The sequence below is a fragment of the Mya arenaria genome, chromosome 10 (genome assembly GCF_026914265.1).
Source record: "Mya arenaria isolate MELC-2E11 chromosome 10, ASM2691426v1".
Taxonomy (NCBI): domain Eukaryota; kingdom Metazoa; phylum Mollusca; class Bivalvia; order Myida; family Myidae; genus Mya; species Mya arenaria.
In genome coordinates this window covers 46,553,724-46,575,120 of record NC_069131.1, presented here as the reverse complement: position 1 = coordinate 46,575,120, position 21,397 = coordinate 46,553,724, and the positions used below count along the sequence as shown (strand labels likewise).

Sequence of the window (21,397 nt, the reverse complement as noted above, 5' to 3'; positions counted from 1 at the left end):
GTTCAATGTAATTGACTTTGTAAATAGCGCATGAGTGTCACTAGCTAGTGTTTGCTTAATTGTCCCTCCTCGCTAGGCCTCCTTATGCAGGCAACCATTTTTTTCAAGGTTTTAACGCTCAAACTCGTTTTATTTACTAATTCAGGTTACAATGTATGCAACAACATGAATAGGATATATAAAAAAACGCATGTTAAAATATTGGTAATCGGGTACAGGAATTCGAAATAACTGATTAATAGTACGAAATACAATAATCATATATACATGTACATGTATAAAAGCTTAGCAGGGCCACTGTTGTTTTATGCCGTCTACAAAATGGGGCATAATCACACCGTTTCAACTACGTTGTTTAGACCGCGGTATAAAACACCAGGGGCTCTGTCTGGCTATATATTTTTTCGTGAAAACATATCATTGGCAAGTACAATGTTATACAGAGTGATAGTAGTATCAGATTTGCATGTTACACAAGTGAAGGTAATCATATATTTGGTAATATCAATCATACTACAGATATAGTCAATTTATACATATCATAACGACACTGAAATTCAATATGGAGACAAATACGTTTCAAGGTTAAGTATCAATTAATATTTAGTGTAATATATATCTACTTGTATTGGCAAGACATTGCCGGGGGAGGTTGGGAGTGTTCTTGTTCGTTATGGATAAGATATATACAATACTAGAAATTTGGGTTAAGAATGAGTTATACATAGCGGATAAGGTTACAGTTATAAATATTAAACGACAGATGAGTAAACAAAGCGTACCGCCAGTGTAGATGTATTTGTTCCTCGTTTTCTGCGTGAGTTTAGTGCGGATGCATGAATGGGAATAATTTAGTGAACGAACGAATAATTTGGTTGTAAATTTGGCCATCGGCGACTGATGAAGCTAAGGATTTATTTGTAGGGTAAGTTGGGTTTTTTCTATTTCTTTCAGTTAAGTGCTGCGTTATATCTTTTATCCTTTTTTGTTTTTTAATTTTAATTTTATATGTTAGAATATGATGTGAAGTATTGTTTTACGATTTTTCTGAGTTTATTTCCGGGGAATAAACCTGTCCGAATCCGATGACACACATTTTATTCTTTACTACAATGTACATGTATATATTATCGGTCCTCGGCCGAAGCAACATCTAAACAGAGATATATAATACATGTAGTTATTTGATTCAGTACGCGTTCATTTTGAAACTATTTGCGGATGTCCCCTCCCCCACCCCCGATGACATGTAGGTTTCAAGGGAAATGCTCGCATGTTTACCACGTGCATTGACTTAAACGGTGCACTAGCTTAGCCTGCAGGATCCGTTAGGGTGTTTAGAAAACTGTTACGTGACTATAAATGATGCATTGTTTAATGATAAAGATTATACGTTTCTGTTTAAACATGTACAATTAATTCAACTGTTTAAGACTGTTATCTTATAGTGTAGTAGTACAAATAACTTCATTTGAATCTATAAACTCATTAAGTAAATAACCACAGATATACTCATACTTTTGTACGTTGATAAATTTTTTTATGACAGAATGTTATTTCTTTAACATTATTTAAAATTAAAGCACTGTATCAAAGGAAAATATATTAAATACTTTGTTTTAATTGTGTATATCACATTATTATTATTATTAGTAGTAGTAGTTATTATTATGCCCCCCTTCGAAGAAGAGTTGTATATTGCTTTGCACAGGCATGTCGGTATGTCGGTCGGTTGGTCGGTCCGTCGGTAGACCAAAGCTTGTCCGAGTGATAACTCAACAATTCCTGGAGGTATGGTCATCAAACTTCACATGAAGGTTGGGCCTGACCAGTAGATGACCCCTATTGATTTTGGGGGTCGTCGGGTCAAAGGTCAAGGTCACAGTGACCTTTAATGGTAAAATAATTTTAAAGCTTGTCCGAGTGATAACTCAACAATGCCTGCACCCATGGCCCTCAAACTTGACATGGAGGTTGGGCCTGACCAGTAGATGACCCCTATTGTTTTTGGGGGTCATCAGGCCAAAGGTCAAGGTCACAGTGACCTTGAATGGTAAAAGGTTGTCCGAGTGATAACGTGACAATGCCTGCACCCATGGCCCTCAAACTTGACTTGACCAGAAGCTGACCCCTATTGTTTTTTGGGCTCAATGGGTCAAAGGTCAAGGTCACAGTGACCTTGAATGGTAAAAGGTTGTTCGAGTGATAACTCAACAATGCCTACACCCATGGCCCTCAAACTTGACTTGTAGGTTGGGCCTGACTTGTAGATGACCCCTATTGTTTTGGGGGGTCATTGGGCCAAAGGTCAAGGTCACAGTGACCTTAAATGGTAAAAGGTTGTCCGATTGATAACTCAACAATGCCTGCACCCATGGCCGTCAAACTTGACTTGGAGGTTGGGCCTGGCCAGAAGATGGTCCCTATTGATTTAAGGGGTCATTGGGCCAAAGGTCAAGGTCACAGTGACCTGGAATGGTAAAAGGTTATCCGAGTGATAACTTGACAATGGCTGCACCCATGGCCCTCAAACTTGATTTGGAGGTTGAGCCTGGCCAGAAGATTGTCCCTATTAATTTTAGGGGTCATTGGGCCAAAGGTCAAGGTCACAGTGACCTTGAATGATAAAAGGTTGTCCAAGTGATAACTCAACAATGCCTGCACCCATGGCCCTCAAACTTGACATGGAGGTTGGGCCTGACCAGTAGATGACCCCTATTGATTTTAGGGGTCAAAGGTCAAGGTCACAGTGACCTTGAAAGCAAACTCGACAATTCTTGGACCTATGGTCATTAAACTTGACATGAAGGTTGGGCCTGCCAAGTAGATGACCCCTATCGACTTTGGGGGTCATCAGGCCAAAGGTCAATGTCACAGTAACCTTTAATGCAAAAAAAGTTAACAAATCTTCCCCCAATGATATCTCGACAATGCCTGAACCTATGATCATTAAACTTGACATGGATGTTAAGCCTGACCAGTAGATCACCATTATTGATTTTAGGATTCATAGAGCCAAAGGTCAAGGTCACAGTGATCTTGAATGGTAAAAGGTTGTCCGAGTGATAACTCAACAATGCCTGAACCCATGGCCTCCAAACTTGACTTGGAGTTGCATCTGACTTGTAGATGACCCCTTATGATTTAAGGGGTCATCGGGTCAAAGGTCAAGGTCACAGTGACCTTGAACGAAAAAAACTTGTATTTTGATAACTTGACAATGCCTGCACCCATGGCCCTCAAACTTGACATTTAGGTTTCTGGTGACCATCTAATGACTCTGGATTTTGAGTTCATAGAGTCAAAGGTCATGACGGTCATAACACACTTTATCCTCACACTTTAATGGTCATAATCTTAAAACAGCAACAAATCAGCTGTCATTTCGGTCCATGCATATTTCATTCAATTGTCCATATAATCCTGACAACATGGCGCTCAGGGGGGGGGGGGGGGGGGGCATAATGTTTGACAAACATCTCTTGTTATTATTATTATTATTATTATTATTATTATAATTATTATTAATATTATTATTATCATTATATCCAGAATGAGCGGATATGCCAGCTACGATGATGCACTGGATCCGAAATATGGGGAACCATTTCCAGTCCCGGTTGTCATGGCAACGAAGGAGGCTCTTAAGGGCTATGGGACGATAGTTACTACTTATGATGAAACCAAAGTTGAAATTACACCATGGCCTGTTAAAGGTACGTAAAAGGGTCGATCAAAATTTACCTTGAAGCACTCTTACTTCTGTAACGGTCCGCTGTAAGCGGGTGTGGGTTCGTAGTATAACATTCCGTTATAATGGAAGTACGTTCGTAGTACGTTGATGTACTGGATTATATGCACATTGGCATATCTTATTCTCCGTGTGGACGGATATATGCTGTACCAGTCGACCCATTCAGGGCTGAGCATGCTTTTCTCTGAAGGGATCTTGGCCTTGTTGGCCTCGCACGTTACAAATGGTGGCAGCGGTTGAATAAAGACGATTGCCGGACCGGAGTTGCCTTACTCCCTGTTCTCACGACACTTTCTAGTCAATGAACTGACCGCGAGTCTTGCCCATCTTTAAAAAAAATACCATTCTTACACGTTAATGTTTTTAAAGATACAATGCAATATAAAATTTACAACTGTAGTTAAGACTAGAGAAATGAAACCATATCCAATAGTCAGAGCTATGGGGGCACTCTAGGTGTCATTCATCGCAGGTTTTGCGGCACTTTGGGTACAAAATTACTCCTTTGGCGAATATCCCGTCAACCGATGGGAGTAAAATTCCCCCTTTGGCTTCGAAATTCTGTTTAAGTCACACTTGGGGATGTGACGGGGTCAAGCCATAATGCAGCCATTATAGGGTGCGGGCAGACCTTCATAAACTTAACAACAACAACGAGTTGCCTTACTCATGAGTTTCGCAGGCCAAGACTCGGGACGAGTTTTCTTGGAGGGGAAAGTAATGTAACGGTCCGCTGTACGTGCGTTCATAGCATAATATTCCGTTATAGACGGAAGTACGGTCGTAGTACATTGATGTTCTTGATTATATGCAAATTGGCATACTAGTATCTAGTTCTCCGTCTGGACGGAGAAAATACTGTATATAAGTTCAGTCGACCTCTTCAGGGTTGATCATGCTTTTCTCTGAAGGGATCTCTTGGCATTGCTGGTCTCGCACGTTACACTATAGTCTATAATATCAGAAATCTATCTTTGATGCGGGATTTTTTTTTAATGCGATGCGCTTTAACAGCTTTTTTTCCTCCTCAGATTATAAGTATCTTCCTTGGCCGAGAGTGTAAGATAGGTTGATTCCGACCCGAGCGTAGGGTGTTTTGTGGAAACGAGGTTTACCGAGTTTCCGCAAAACACCCTTCGCGAGGAATGGGATGAACCTATCTTACACTCTCGGCAATGGTAGATGCTTTTTCTCCCACCTCAGTTAAACAACATTAAGGAAAAATGTATTTTTTTGCTGGAACTCTTTTGTGCTTTGTGAAAATAATTGCGTATGGATATGCGATAATTCGTGGTTGTCATGGATATGCACGCACTGATTCAGATTATGATAATAGTCAAACCGGTCTTTAAATAGTTCTAAGGTGTGAAAACTGTTTTATGGTGACATTTGAAGCGAGAAATAATTAATTAGCATTCTAAATATTGCCACGAGACAAGGTTTCCATGATGCTACAGACGACAGTAGTAGGTAATTACAATGCGGTGACAATTAAAAAGGAGTACCATACGGATAAGAATTTCTAGCATGGTAAAATTATTGGATCTACTAATCTGAGGTGGGAGAAAAGTAGATCCAAAAATACTTATCTTGCCCATTGGCAAAGATAAAACAAGTATCCGGACGGAACTCCTTTTTTATTGTCATTTCACAATTATCTCCCTTTTTGAAGACCGTCATCTGAAGCATTATGGAAACCTTGTAAATTTGGCAAAATTTTAAATCCAAATTTATTATTTCTCACTTTAAATGGCCCTAAAATAATGTTTTTACGCTGCATTCAAGAAATAATGCTGCACTCTTCGCACAACTATTTAGGGGGGGGGGGGGGGAGCTTATTTACCCTCGCCATCGGGTTATACCCATTCGGCGAGCACGCTACGTTTTACAGTATTTCTACAGATTTAATAACATTTAAAACATCTCGTCTTTAATCGTAGTGTGGGTGCTTTGGACTGTATATATATAAATATTCCTACACAGTATGTACAAATCTCTGGTTAAAAATTCAATATTTAAATAATATCTTAAGAATCTATCACATACGCATTAAAATCAAACACTTCAAATACATCATAGAAATTATGCTATAATTTTTCCTATACAAACATTTTAGGCTCAGCCTACATTTTAAAAAGATGTCTAAATTTTAAAATTCTTTACAATAGTAAGTGTTTAAACATACAACGTATCTTTGGCATTATAACAACTAGCTAGTGAGAAATTTTATTTATTTTTTAAATGACAGATTTCTCACTAGTTAGTTTCCTAAACCACCTTGTTTATAATACAACAGCGATATTCAATAAAAAAAAAATAAGATAAAGAAAAGTGTGTTATACATGTATATATAAGTGTCCAACTGTTGTTGTTCTTTTTTTTCTTTTTTTTTTCTTTTTTTTTTCTTTTTTTTTTTGGACTAGTATCGCTGTGTAACCAGGCAAACCAGGATGGAGAATATAACAATTCCCAGCTTAAGACTCCATCCTATGGTGTTACAATATGTGAAAGCGTTGCCAAGGATTGATTAAATTATGAAATAAAATAGAGATTGGTTGATCCTCCAGGGTGTATTTAAAATATCGCTATTAATATTAGAACCGTTTCCGGAAGGTAGTTTAATACTGGCATAAACAAAGACTTTACTAACTATAAGAAAGAAAACGATCCTTTTCAGGGCCACTGTTAAAATATTATATAATAATTTAAAATGTTATATACATTATTTACATAAAAAGGATTCTCACCCCGGAGGAACGGTAAATTGATAATAAACAACGGCTGGTGAATTATTAAAACAACATATAAACAAACTCCCCGAAGCCCTTCTTCCCATAAATGTATGGGGTTTAATACTTGAAAAATAAAAAAGAATTAAATGTGAATGCTTGTGCTATTCTACAGGGGTGGCTCCGTTCAGTATTACTATTTTTCCCACCCCGGGATAGAGAAAAGAACGAGTTCGCCAGGTGCCATAATTTAGGCTACTAGTACTTGAATACTCTCCATTGAAGGAGATACCATGTGGGAGGAAAGTATCCCGTGACAAATTGGCTGTCAGACTTTTCAACCCCAATACTTTTTAACCCCTTTGTCATTTGTGAAATCAAAGACTTTTCAACCCCTTTGTCATTTCAGCCCCTAAAAGTGCTAAGACTTTTCAACCCCACCTTAAACAAAGACTTTTCAACCCCTAATAAACAAAGACTTTTCAACCCCTTTATTTCTCACCTTTTTAAGAAATTAACTACAACAGTAAACAATTTATTTTGAATTTTTTTTTAAAAATCAAGAATATATTAAGACATAAAATATAACAGACAAAAAATATGTAATACATACAAAATATACATACTTGAAACACATGATAATACAATAATTCATTAAATATTTACATTGAAATAAATAAAAAAAAATGCTCGACTGTCCATTTAGCTATTTAGTCACTTATAGAGCCATAAATCTTCCCTATCTCCCTGAGGAAATCCTCACACAATATATTATGTGCATGGTACTGCTCGATAAATTAATTGAAACAGCGTTTGTTTTTTTTATGTTTTTTTAAACACTTTTTTAAAAAACATTTTGTCATCAATAAAAAAGACAATAAAATGAGTTGAACTTTAAATCTTTAAATAAAATTCTTCATAATATTTCAAAATATCTAGATTTTGCAGACAATGTTTAAGAAATACAAAAGTATACATTGAATTCAAAGATGTTAAAAATGTATTATAGATTGAGTTCCAAATGCTTTCAAATTACATAAGTGTAACATAAGATTTTATTAATGTTTTTTAAGATTTTATTAATGTTTTTTATTTCTCCATTTAAAAAAAGTAAGGACATTCTATTATAAAGTGGTATATATGTAAAAAAAAAATGCTATAAGCATTGTATTGTCTTTTCATATAGGCAATTAAAGAATGGAATGAAGGTCGCACATTCATATATGGGCAACATGTGTGACATGGTCATAAATTCCTAAGGGATTAAGGGGCTTCATAACACCTTTAATTGAGGTTATAGTCACTTGAAAGTGACAGTTAATTAAGGTTCTAATATCATGGTCATCATTCTAAACTATGGGCAGTTTGATACATTTTGTGTATGATTTTCAGGATTTAAAACCAAACAAAAAATATATTTTATTTAATTATACCCACAAACTTTGAATTTTTAGATAATTCATTATCAAGAACTATAATCAAACTGTACTGAAATAGCAATATGGTACTACAAAAAAAGTTTCCACGTTGACCTTTTTTAAAAGCAATGAAAGTTTTATAAATATTCAAGTTCAGGTTTTTATTGGCATTCTACAGGCACAAAAAGGAGAATGTTCCGTAAATTCTTCTTTGCATTCATTTTCTTTTGCAATTATTCAAATTTGTTATTTAAAGAACAAAATTATGGTAATAACTTTGTACATAATATATGTGAATTCGCTGAAATATGTAATATCCTTCAGAATAATACAACAATTGTTCGGGGTAACCAGGCATCATAATCTTACTTTACCGTACCATTGTTAATGTTCGGAATATTATTTTGAAAAACACTAACCATCAAGTGCTTAGTAAACAAGGGGTCGAAAAGTCTTTGATTTAGGGGTTGAAAAGTCCAAACAGGTAGGGGTTGAAAAATCTTTAAAATAGGGTTTAAAAGTCTATTTAGGGTTGAAAAGTCTTCGTTTTGAGAAGGGGTTGAAAAGTCTTGGGGTTGAAAAGTCCTGCTCCCGACAAATTCATCCAATGGCGGAGGATTAAACAGACGGACTATCGAAGGGTAATTTTACCGTTAAATTCACAATGATTGTTAAATAAAACACACACCACTAGTAGTATTTATACGGGTCAGAGTGTGCACAATTATATGACTACGATATATACTACTGATCTCACGATCGAGAGTATAAACAAACTTGATCAATGAAAATCACTTGACCGTTGGAACTATTTAAAGAACGATTTGACTATTTATATAATCTGAATCACTGCGCGCATAACCATGACTCGGTAGACCTCGTTTCCGCAAAACCCCTACGCTCGGGTTGGGATGAACATATCTTACACTCTCGGCCATGTTGGTTTTGTTGGTGTTTTTTTTTGGTAAAACGATAATTGTTAGAAACATATTTTAGGTTGGAGAAAACTCTGTCCAAACACTGGTACTTTAGGCGGGGAATGCAGCGGTGACTTTTTGTACAAGTGGATAGGAGACCAATGCACCGCCATCAACAAAGCAGTAGGCGGGAATTACGTCATCGGACGGTTACCTAGCAACGTGTCACCTAGCAACAGGACGCACGTGCTTGTTAGAGAAGCGAACTACCATCCGGACGGGGGTCAGGTTTTCTATCCGGTTAACAAGGACCCATTCATTGCCCTTTTGGCTTTACCGGGGGATGATATCAAACTAGAAGATTTCGTGGCTTTCTACTTTGATGGAAGTTTTGGAGTTCAAATCCACGCTGACATTTGGCACCAGCCGGTTTATCCAATCAATGATGAGGCTACGTTTGTCGGCAAACAGGGGGCGGTACACGCTTGCGTAGCTGTGGACACGGTTGACGAGTTTAGCAAATACTTGCTGGTTCCTTTATCTCCACCGGAGTGATTACACTACTGTATGGACTGGACACCGCACTTTACCATAGTAACTTGGTTACTACAGAACTGTTGATCATTCAGACAGCTGTGTGGTCCATCACTAATGCATGTACATTTTTTCATCATACATATTGCTTAAGATGATTTTATCGAATGGCAACTGTTTTGAATGATGTTTTGTTCTTTTAAATGTTACAAAACAACTCCCTCAAGTCCATTATTCAAATTATTAGGTTTTTATATTTTGAAAACATATTCGCATTTCATGTTTGTGTTTTAAACAGTAGCACGGTAGTTATAACAATACAGTATACAAAATGTCACTAGTACATGTTTGGGTAACCGACAATAATACCCAAAATAATTAACGGATGAATTTTATTCAACAAGGCACTTACATCGCCTGCCGATTATTTTAATAAATGAATCACAGTTGGTCCTTCACGGTACAATGGAATCTAACACAGGCATCCACCTAAAACAGGTTTATAACTCATTAACGTATAATTATGAGTGTGAATGTTGCTCAAGAGGATAATATCGAATGCAAAGCAAGAGGTAAAACGAAACGAAGGGAGAAAAATGAAGTTATTTTATGTGATATCGCAAATTCGTCAAGCTGATCCGGCAACGATCATATATACCAAGGTCGAAGCAGTTAGTTATTCCACGACGGTCAAGCTTTTATTTTTTGTCTAGGAACGAGCCATTTTTTGCGAAAATGCATGGAAACCATTTATATAAGACTGCTGACAAAAAATAGAGCGCAGATTTTTATATTTAAGTTCAAAAAATGATGTTTTATGCATTTTTCTTAACCCGTTAGTAATGGTTTAAGCCAAAAAACATTTTTGAACGGAAATATGAAAACCCGCGATCTGATCTTTTGTCAGCAATATTTTATCGTTGGTTTGCAGATATTTACGCAAACATTTGCTCTTTCCAAGACAAAAAATAAAAAAGTTGTAAAAACGGTATATCTGTGAGAGTGCAGCTCAAACACACCCGTAACTTCAGTTAATAATACAAGAGTAACACACGCGAACTCTGGCTCTCGACTACTGGTCAATTAAAATTTACACATTTTTTCAAAAACATAAGCTTAATTAATGTCATGCAAATGCATATGTTGTTTCTAATAACTGCTGCTGCACTGTATAACTTGAAGGGTTATGGATTAGCTTGTGATTGAAACTCGCTTCAGTGCGCCGCCATGTACAGTCCACATTGTTAGTTACATTATCGCCATTGTTGGCAGGAACAAGGTCATCTCGGTTGCTGTAAGTAAATGAGAATCTATGTTATGTGAACAACGACTCTTCGCAACTTGATGTTGGTATATCCGGTCAAGGAGGATTAAGGACTTGTTCATCTGAATGCAACTAAATAAACGAAATATTAAAATGCAACTATATAAACGAAATATTGAAATGCAACTAAATAAACGAAATATTGAAATGCAACTAAATAAATGAAATATTGAAATGCAACTAAATAAACGAAATATTAAAATGCAACTAAATAAACGAAACATTGAAATGCAACTAAATAAATGAAATATTAAAATGTAACTAAATAAATGAAATATTAAAATGCAACTAAATAAACGAAATATTAAAATGCAACTAAATAAACGAAATATTGAAATGCAACTTATTAAAAGAAATATTAAAATGCAACTATATTAAAATGCAACTAAATAAACGAAATATTAAAATGCAACTTATTAACCGAAATATTAAAATGCAACTAAATAAACGAAATATTAAAATGCAACTAAATAAATGAAATATTAAAATGCAACTTAATAAATGAAATATGCAACTAAATTAATGAAATATTAAAATGCAACATTAAAATGCAACTAAATAAACGAAACATTAAAATGCAACTAAATAAACGAAACATTAAAATGCAACTAAATAAATGAAATATTAAAATGCAACTTAATAAATGAAATATGCAACTAAATAAATGAAATATTAAAATACAACATTAAAATGCAACTAATTAAACGAAATATTAAAATGCAACTAAATGAACGAAATATTAAAATACAACTAAATAAATGAAATATTGAAATACAACTAAATAAATGAAATATTAAAATGCAACATTAAAATGCAACTAATTAAACGAAATAAATGAAATATTGAAATGCAACTAAATAAATGAAATATTGAAATGCAACTCATTAAATGAAATATTAAAATGCAACTAAATAAACGAAATATTGACATGCAAATCAATAAACGAAATATTAAAATGCAACTAATTAACCAAAATATTAAAATGCAACTAAATAAACAAAATATTGAAATGCAACTAAATAAATGAAATATTGAAATGCAACTTATAGAGAGAGAAGACTTTATTATGCAAACAAATCTTGACAAGATCCATAGCATAGCAGAATTAACAACAAAGTATAATAATAATCAGGGCTTCTAAAATCCGGCAATTTGCCGGTCTGGACCGATTTTGACCAAGCCAGACCGGTTTCAGTTTCAAAAAGTATTTAAAAAAATCGGTCCGAAATTTTCTAATTTTTTTTGTAATTTCGGTCCGAAACGACTTAGTAAGTTAAAGATGTAGAAATTGTAATACACAAACATTCATGGGTCATTCACACATTCAGAACTACATCCAATAGGCCATAAAAGTGTCTTGGTTACCATATATAGTTATTGTTCTGTAAAGGATTAAGGTACGCCAATGTTCAAGCAATTTCACGTTAATGATTACTTTTTTACGTGAATTATCAATATCCTAATAGTGTTATTAATCTGTGTATTATAATATCATGCTCTTCTCATGTATGTAAATAAATGTTACCGCCAGAAGTAAAGGCGATGAACTTGAATGTTTGTGCTAATAAACTATTGAATTGAATTGAATTGAACCATGAGACCAGCTGCTTTTTCCGCTACGCTGATCACTCTATAGCCTATCTGTTAATTAGCAGACGCTTGCAATCGGTCCAATCACGTGTTTTGGTATAAGCAGAAGACACAATTAAACAAACTGTGTGTTAATTATCTGCTAGCAGCTTTCCTGATTAAGTGTTAAAATCGGTCCATATTTTCACATGGCAATATGCTATGTCGTCGTCGATCATTACATATCCGTTTGTTGATTACAAAACGGTTAAATTTAAATTGTTATAAAGAACCATTGCTGGTTAAAAACGGCTTTAAAGATAAATGCATGTCATTGTTAATCCGTAAAAGCATTAAAATACCGAATTAATTAACTTCATAATATATAGGATATCAACAGCGATACGCTTGATTAACTACATAGTCTGACAGCTGAGTCCGCCGCTTACGTCATATTTATTAGCAGTAATGAAAACAATGTTGTCGATATCACACTTTAAGCTTGTTGCCCCGATTATAAATCTAGACATATACTATTATTCAAGATTATCAGTTGAATGTTGACCCACAAAAGAAGCATTAAGCAATCATAATACTGTTTCACTTTTTGTCTTCTGACCGCCTCCCGACAGCCACAGTTAATTACGATCGCAGTCGTTCTTCTCAGAAACGCCGCAGAACTCGATGAGAATCTCATTTGAATTAAACTTGTATTAATGACTATCCGAATCGGCTATGCTGGCTCTAGAGCCCTCTTACGAATTGCCACATTGCAAAAAATATTGACAGAAAAGACGTCGCGAAAATGTATGACATTTCTATAAAATCGGACTTTTGAACAGGTCTTTCTTTTTTGGGTGGGGGTGGGGGTGGGGGGGGTCGTCGCCGGGTCCGGACCGATTGAGGTTCCAAAGTTTTAGAAGCCCTGATAATAATATACTGGTACAGATGTCATCTGGCATAGTAAGTTTACATAATATATTCAAAATAGCAATATGAAACTTATATACTTGAAGGAAAAAAAATCATGTTGGGAGAGACAACATGTATTCGATTCAAATTGTATTAGGTAAAAGCACGTCAGTCATATACTAAATGGCGTCTTATTTCAAATGCCTTAAAAGTAAATGTGGCAAGATTTTTTAATTTGACTGAACTTTCACTATTTATCAATTGCATAAACTTGAAGAAACTTGGATTACGCCAAAAGGAGTTGTTTATATATTTTTTTCTGATATCTTAATAACTATCGCATTGCAGAACAAAATGAAATTCATCTTCCAATACCCCGCATTTCATACATTTGCGTTTGTGATATGGTAAACTTTCTGGTCTACGCCACCTTCCAGTTTCCACAGCTAACCTGTGTGACGACAAGCGTAATCTAGATAAAGCTTTTCTGTATTTTGGTATGTTTACTAGGTTGAGGTACTCGCTAAACTTAAAACTGAAAATGGTTTTGTAAAACATTGACCTAGATGATTCATGTATAGTTGCATTTAGATTTTGGACGAAATTGTCTTGCAATCTTTGTTTAACTAGCAGTAAAAATAATTTAGTACTCCCTACTCCTTTATTTAACCAAGCTTCGTAAAACCCTAACTGGGAAAGTAATACTTGCACTTTCTAAGCCCAATTTATTTTGTTAGGATTTACATCAAGAGAATTTTTTAACATATTATACGCGTATTTAATGTATTTATCTCCGCACATACACAGTTTTAACCAATACTTAATAATAGTATAATATCTTCCATTTATTACATTTAATCTTCCTGTTTCACCATAAATAAAGTCATTTTGCGTTGATATTTTAACGCCAAGCAACCTTTTGCAAAATGCTAAATGAGTGCGCTCAACCTGAGATCCAGTATTGAATCCCCATACTTCACCTGAATAGTTGAGAATTGGAGTTATAAGTTTATCAAAAAGATCAAGAATGTGTTTTGGTGAAATATCGGTGAACTTATATAAGTACTTATTCATTTTAAAAATAGCCTTAAGTGCTTGGCCTCCTAGTATTATATCAGTTTCATTGAATGAACCTCCTGTGGTGAATAAAATCCCAAGGTATTTGAAGTTACTTACAATTTCTATTTCTTCATTCTTATATTTGAAAGACAAATTTTGTGGTAGTCTACCGCCTTTTTGAAAAACCATAACTTTAGTTTTTTGAATATTTACAGACACCTTCCATCTATCACAATAATCAGCTAAAACATTTAATGAATTCTGTAGTTCCTGAGCGCTTTTTGCGAACATATAATATCGTCTGCGTACAATAACACAAATAATTGCAAATCTCCTAGTTCGATACCTTGCACTCCTTGTAGAATAAATGTCTCTTCTATGTCATCAAGATACATACTAAATAAAAAGGGTGAAAGGCTTTCACCTTGACGTACCCCTAAATCACATGTGAAAGAATAACTTAGGTTATCGCACATTTTGACTTTTGACTTAACATTCTTATATATAGATTTGATTACATTCAGTATGTTACCCCTCACCCCATATTTAAGTAATTTAAACCATAACACATCTCTTACCACAAAATCAAAAGCCTTTTGGAAATCAACAAATATGCAGAACAGCCTGCCGTTGTTACTTAAACAATTGCTAATTAAACAGTGCAGTATGAATATGTTGTCCACTGTGCTCATGCCTTTACGGAAACCTGCTTGAGCTTCTACATAAACTGAGTATTTTTCTGCCCATTCATTTAACCTGTTGTTTAGAATTCGTGTGAATAATTTTCCTAATGTACTAAGTAATGTTATTCCTCTATAATTGCTCGTATCATTTTCATCACCATTTTTGAGTATCGGGACAATAATACCCTCAGACCAGATTTCTGGGAAATGTCCTCGTTTTAAACACGAATTAAATAAAGCATGAAAATAATGTATTAAATACTTTTCACCATATAAAAACATCTCATTAAAATATAAATCTACCCCGCCGCTAGTATTTTTTCGTAATTGTTTAATAGATTTATCTATTTCTTCTAATGTAATTTCTTTGTCCTGCAAACATAATCTGGAGTTCCCCATCCAAATATCTGTCATTAAAATTTAAAATGTCTTCGTCGGCTTGATAGAAATGATTTTCTGGATTATTAATAGCCTTGAAATACGCCGCAAAATTGTCTGCATTTAAGTTTGGACTTGACCTCTTAACTGAAGAATCCTTTAACATTTTCCAATATTGCTAAGCGTTCGTTAAACGCGCGTCTACTAATTTTTTGGTAACAGTTTTCCTACTTTCATACTTCTTTTTCTTAATCAACTTTTTGTATTCTGATCGCGACTCTGATAATCGAATATAAATAAATGAAATATTAAAAATGAATTTTAGGAAATCAATTTCGATGCATCTGATATTTATAGTTTGGTGGGGTTAGAGCCGCCTCCTTCCAAAATATATGGTGTTATTAATGATTTACAATCCAATATGGTATAAAATAAAAGGGTTTGTGAATGTTTCTGACATGGTCTATACTAGACTTACTAGAACAAACATACAAATGTAACTTGATCGATCAACAAGCTTAAGCGCACATTGATACATGCATAAGGTTACCCTACCCTTGTGTTGGCACATCAAAAGAGCTATGCAACAGTGTATTTGTTTTCTAAACTCATCATGTGTTGACTCAGCTTGGCGAAACGGTGCATCCAATGTTGTTCATGTCCGTTAAATCATTGAAGCCTTGCTTATTGTGTACATCAGTTAATGTGACAATAGTAACATATTGGTGTTCACATGGAACAAGTGAAACTCGGTGCATGATTTTTTGGTCAGCATCAGGGCTTAAATATATAATAATGATATCTATTTGAATTATATAACGTTGTAGGTTTAAACAGGTATAATTTAATTATACATGTTTAAACACAGACGTATAAACACAGACGTACATGACTCCACTTCATCAGTAAGCAATGTATCATTTTCAGACACGTATCGAACAATTTGCTGAACACCCTAGCGGTTCTACCCGTCGCCCGCCTAAAATTGTATTAAAGGTACATTTTTACGTCGATATGGGGATATAATACGCATAGAATACACCTGCAGAATACGTCGTGACCATTTCTACATGAAGGGCCGGAAACCCCCCCAAACCACCATAACCAGGCGGCGGTTCCAGGATTTGACAGAGGGATACCCCAAGAACCCCCAAAATAGTATGTATACATGTCCAGGAGGGGGTCCTCTCCCAAGAAAAACTAGAACTGTAAGCCAAAGGCTAACGAATACCCCCCAACCCTTCCCTGTCTAGGTTGTTTGCCCTGGCCTTAGTTATGGTATCATTAGAAAGCACAAGGCAATACATTATTACCCCACTCCCACCCACCTCAGGGGAGATAACAAACCTGTTTCTCTCATTTTCACCATAAAGGGGTCATGACTCCTGACAGGATATTCCAAAATGAAGGTGGACGGGTGAATTTGACAGTCTGCCAACCCAATTTCTGTTTACCCACCCCACCACCTCCCCCCCCCCCCCCACACATGAGTACCAAGGAAATAATACAGGTGCACAAAATCACATATACAAAGGTTCACATCATGGTCATGGATAGCTGAAAGTTTGAGAAAAATATATTGAAAAATGACAAAGGAGTAGGCCACCAAAGCGAATATTGTAACAAATTTAAGGCCTGTATGCACCTAACTTCAGGACTTTTGATGGTCTTTTTAAGGACAAAATCAATTAAAGGTCTTTTTAAGGCCATGCAAACATTCTGATTAATACAGGTGCACCAAATCACATATTCAACAGTTCATATCATGGTCATTGACATCTGAAAGTTTGAAAAAGATTTATAGAAAAAATGAGAAAAAATGACCAAGGATTAGGCTAGACAAAGCTGTATAATTTTTGCCTATTTTAACTTATTCAGGGGCCATAATTGGAGACATGATCATGTGATTCCAACCACAATCACAGGGGCAAATGTTCTCACCATGGCTAAAAGTTTGAAAAAGATTCATTCAAAAATGACGAAGGAGTAGGACGAACAAAACTAATTTTACCCAATTTAACTCATTAAGGGGCCACAACTCCACTCAGGATCATGTGACTCCCACCAAATTCATGGAGGCAAAGGTTTACATCATGGCCATTAATATTTGAAAGTTTGAAAAAGATTTGCTCAATAGCTTCAAAGAAGAATCCTGGACAAAGCTAATTTTGCCCAATTTAACTCATTAAGGGGCCACAACTCCACTCAGGATCATGCGACTCTGACCAAATCCACGGAGGCACAGGTTTACATCATGGTCATTAATATTTGAAAGTTTGAGAAAGATTTGTTCAATAACGACAAAGATGAATCCCAGACAAAAAAAAAACGGACGGACAGACGGACAGACGGACAACCCGATTCCAGTATACCCCCCCAAACTTTGTTTTGGGGGGTATAAAAATGACAAAGGAGTAGGCCACCAAAGCGAATATTACCCCACTCCCACCCACCTCAGGGGAGATAACAAACCTGTTTCTCTCATTTTCACCATAAAGGGGTCATGATGAAAAATGACAAAGGAGTAGGCCACCAAAGCGAATATTACCCCACTCCCACCCACCTCAGGGGAGATAACAAACCTGTTTCTCTCATTTTCACCATAAAGGGGTCATTACTCCTGACAGGATATTCCAAAATGAAGGTGGACGGGTGAATTTGACAGTCTGCCAACCCAATTTCTGTTTACCCACCCCCACCACCTCCCCCCCACACATGAGTACCAAGGAAATAATACAGGTGCACAAAATCACATATACAAAGGTTCACATCATGGTCATGGATAGCTGAAAGTTTGAGAAAAATATATTGAAAAATGACAAAGGAGTAGGCCACCAAAGCGAATATTGTAACAAATTTAAGGCCTGTATGCACCTAACTTCAGGACTTTTGATGGTCTTTTTAAGGACAAAATCAATTAAAGGTCTTTTTAAGGCCATGCAAACATTCTGATTAATACAGGTGCACCAAATCACATATTCAACAGTTCATATCATGGTCATTGACATCTGAAAGTTTGAAAAAGATTTATAGAAAAAATGACCAAGGATTAGGCTAGACAAAGCTGTATAATTTTTGCCTATTTTAACTTATTCAGGGGCCATAATTGGAGACATGATCATGTGATTCCAACCACAATCACAGGGGCAAATGTTCTCACCATGGCTAAAAGTTTGAAAAAGATTCATTCAAAAATGACGAAGGAGTAGGACGAACAAAACTAATTTTACCCAATTTAACTCATTAAGGGGCCACAACTCCACTCAGGATCATGTGACTCCCACCAAATTCATGGAGGCAAAGGTTTACATCATGGCCATTAATATTTGAAAGTTTGAAAAAGATTTGCTCAATAGCTTCAAAGAAGAATCCTGGACAAAGCTAATTTTGCCCAATTTAACTCATTAAGGGGCCACAACTCCACTCAGGATCATGCGACTCTGACCAAATCCACGGAGGCACAGGTTTACATCATGGTCATTAATATTTGAAAGTTTGAAAAAGATTTGTTCAATAACGACAAAGATGAATCCCGGACAAAAAAAACGGACGGACAGACGGACGGACAGACAGACAGACGGACAACCCGATTCCAGTATACCCCCCCCCCAAACTTTGTTTTGGGGGGTATAAAAATGGCAGATGATATGGAGGTATGCCTGGCCCCTGGAATAATGGGTCAGTCATGTTATTGGGATTGACCTGGGAGTAGAATTAATATTATTGGTCCCAGTATTGACTAAATAACATTTTTATGAATCAAATAGAAAATTAAAGACAAAACATTTCAAAGGACAATACCTTTATTCTGTATCAAAGATGAAATTCATATTCAACAAATCCCTTCACATTTATTCTACAACGATCTAAAAGGAAAATGTCTGCATACATTCATTACAACATTTATAAAAGCACGTAACTACAAAAATGCATGCCTTTCTTCAGGCCTCTCAGACACAAACACAGAATATAGGATAACTACCACTGCATGTGATAAATTCCCCCTGAATACATACACCTGGTATGTGTTACATTCTCCAGTGGGTTCGGAACGAGTTTAAAACTGGCAATACATTAAATGATGGGGAAGAAAATCAGTTTTATTACAGTAAAATATTATAGAGAAATAATGTACATATACATCTGACATTAGCTGACAATTTAAAATGTGTCACTCTTGAAAAGCAGCAAATAGAATAAAACTGAATAAAAAGAACCTTACTTCTGGTACTTAACAAAACGTCACATAGGTAGATGTTGTTATGTAGTACATGTTATAACTCAGTTGTTTATGATGCACTATAACAAGGCATTACATCTTGTCTGTAGACTTGTTTTTTAAAACTGTAGGTAAAGCATGCCAAAAAATTGAATGAATAAATTTGACATTATTAGGTAAAATGTATCCCTATATTGCGATACATTTTTCAAATACTGTTTATTAAACACATATACACATTTATAAATTATTTATTAATACAATCATATTTGAAAACATATTTTTACATATATAATGTAAAGGACACAATGCCCTACCAACAGTACATACTGAATGACACAAACTTGTGTTCAACACATAAAAACCATGCATGTCAAGGATTAACTTTCCTTATTGTAACTTGTTATGGAACTTTGGTTTCTGCTTATTATTATTATTAAAGTATTTAAAATAAGGTTTGGGTTAACTGAATGTGAAAAATGTAAGGGGAATTCCATATAAGCTCTACCACCTCGCAATGGCGATACAAGTAAAAGTATAAACTAGTTTCATGACCTTAAATGAATTATCATTAAGCAAGAATTGTTTATTATCGCAAAATGATTCCTTTTCTCATTTAATAATACAAGGCAACACAATTTTATGAGCCTATGATTGGCTATTGCCTATTATGAGATTTAGAGTCATGTTTTCTACAGCACCGCATAGTTATACAACATATCCTTATGTTACCATAAACCATTGGAAGGCTCTTCAGCAAGTTGTAGTCAACTTGAAATAAATCAATAAATATGACTTGGATACAAATTGTATTCAATCTAAGATCGGAATACATTATCAAATATCAGCACATTACATTCCAATCATGATCAGCCATACAGGGAAATAAGCAAACTATGCACATCTAACAATCACCACTTCTCTTTATATTGCCAACATTCATTTATGTCCAACTTTTCAAAGGAAACAACCACTGATCTTCTGGCTAAAAACAATCATATCTTTGCTTGACTGTTAGTTTTATAAATCACATAAAGATTAAAAAAAATTGTCTGAGAAAAGTTTTAATAACTATGTGTATTGTTAACTGGAATCGACATGAAACGGAGACCGTATGCATCTATTTATGATTCTTTAACCCCAGATATCTCCCCTCCGATTGCAACCAGTTCATGGAGTAAACACATACAACACAAACAATGACTTCACTAAAAATGCCTTTGCAAACAGAACAAAGTCACAAGTCACCTTCTTATATGTTATATTGAAGAGATCTCCTAACTTTGACAAAGTTCTTAAAATGCCCAATATCACACATGTGTAACCAAAAGCCATGGTTTAAAACTTGAAAACATGCTGTCCTTATCTGGCAGCTACTTATTAAACAAATCCAAATGCTTTTGTCTTTATAGCCAGCAGTAGTTTGGTCTTGATGATCTGCTTAGTAGTGTATATTGGAATATAGAGCCTGGAGATGCAGGTGTTGGCTGTCGGGAGGTGGTCGTCGTCCGCGGGCCGTATGGTGATGCTGGGCATGGGCTGGAAACCCTCCTCACTGGCTGGCAGGGCGGGACTAGATGTCCAAAAGTAAACCTGTGAGATACAGAATAGAAGGCTGCAATGAATACTTTATGGGTCTTCCTTTTAAAACATGTGTATAGCAATAAATAAACATGTGACACTAACCTCTACTACCGGTAGATTAGATTATTAATGGAAGACAAGGATCAATTTGATATTAGACTTGACAGTCTTTTCATGGAAAAAAGGGAACAAACAATAGATGTTCCCAGTCTCAGGATGAAGAGATATAACAGATAATGAAGGTCATAACTGACAAAACAATATTCACAATTATTCAACATTTATCTTCAAAACAAGTCCAGTTAATAAAAGAGACT

At 35.4% G+C, this 21,397-nt stretch overlaps 2 protein-coding genes across 5 annotated transcripts in view; one reads left to right on the top strand and one right to left on the bottom strand.

Annotated features, from left to right (window-relative positions):
- The first annotated feature begins 438 nt into the window (after positions 1 to 438).
- On the top strand, positions 439 to 9,565 carry LOC128205116 (uncharacterized). Its single transcript, XM_052906553.1, has 3 exons — positions 439 to 925; positions 3,553 to 3,716; positions 8,898 to 9,565. Exons 2-3 carry the CDS (start codon positions 3,554 to 3,556, stop codon positions 9,371 to 9,373), a joined length of 639 nt encoding a protein of 212 aa, XP_052762513.1. The 5' UTR covers positions 439 to 925; position 3,553; the 3' UTR covers positions 9,374 to 9,565.
- A 9,497-nt stretch (positions 9,566 to 19,062) lies between these two features.
- The window catches only part of LOC128205539 (E3 ubiquitin-protein ligase UBR5-like), a 75,367-nt gene continuing 73,032 nt past the window's right edge, over positions 19,063 to 21,397 (bottom strand). For all 4 annotated transcript variants that reach the window (XM_052907270.1, XM_052907272.1, XM_052907271.1 and 1 more), the window contains exon 51: positions 19,063 to 21,089. In XM_052907270.1, the coding sequence (XP_052763230.1) occupies positions 20,877 to 21,089 (213 nt within the window). In that variant the 3' untranslated portion in view covers positions 19,063 to 20,876. The remainder of the gene's footprint in view (positions 21,090 to 21,397) is intronic.

Coding starts and splice junctions, on each gene's coding strand:
- LOC128205116 (XM_052906553.1), top strand. CDS start 3,554: ATGAGCGGATATGCCAGCTACGATGATGCACTGGATCCGAAATATGGG. Junction 3,717..8,897: donor TACACCATGGCCTGTTAAAG/GTACGTAAAAGG, acceptor AACATATTTTAG/GTTGGAGAAAACTCTGTCCA.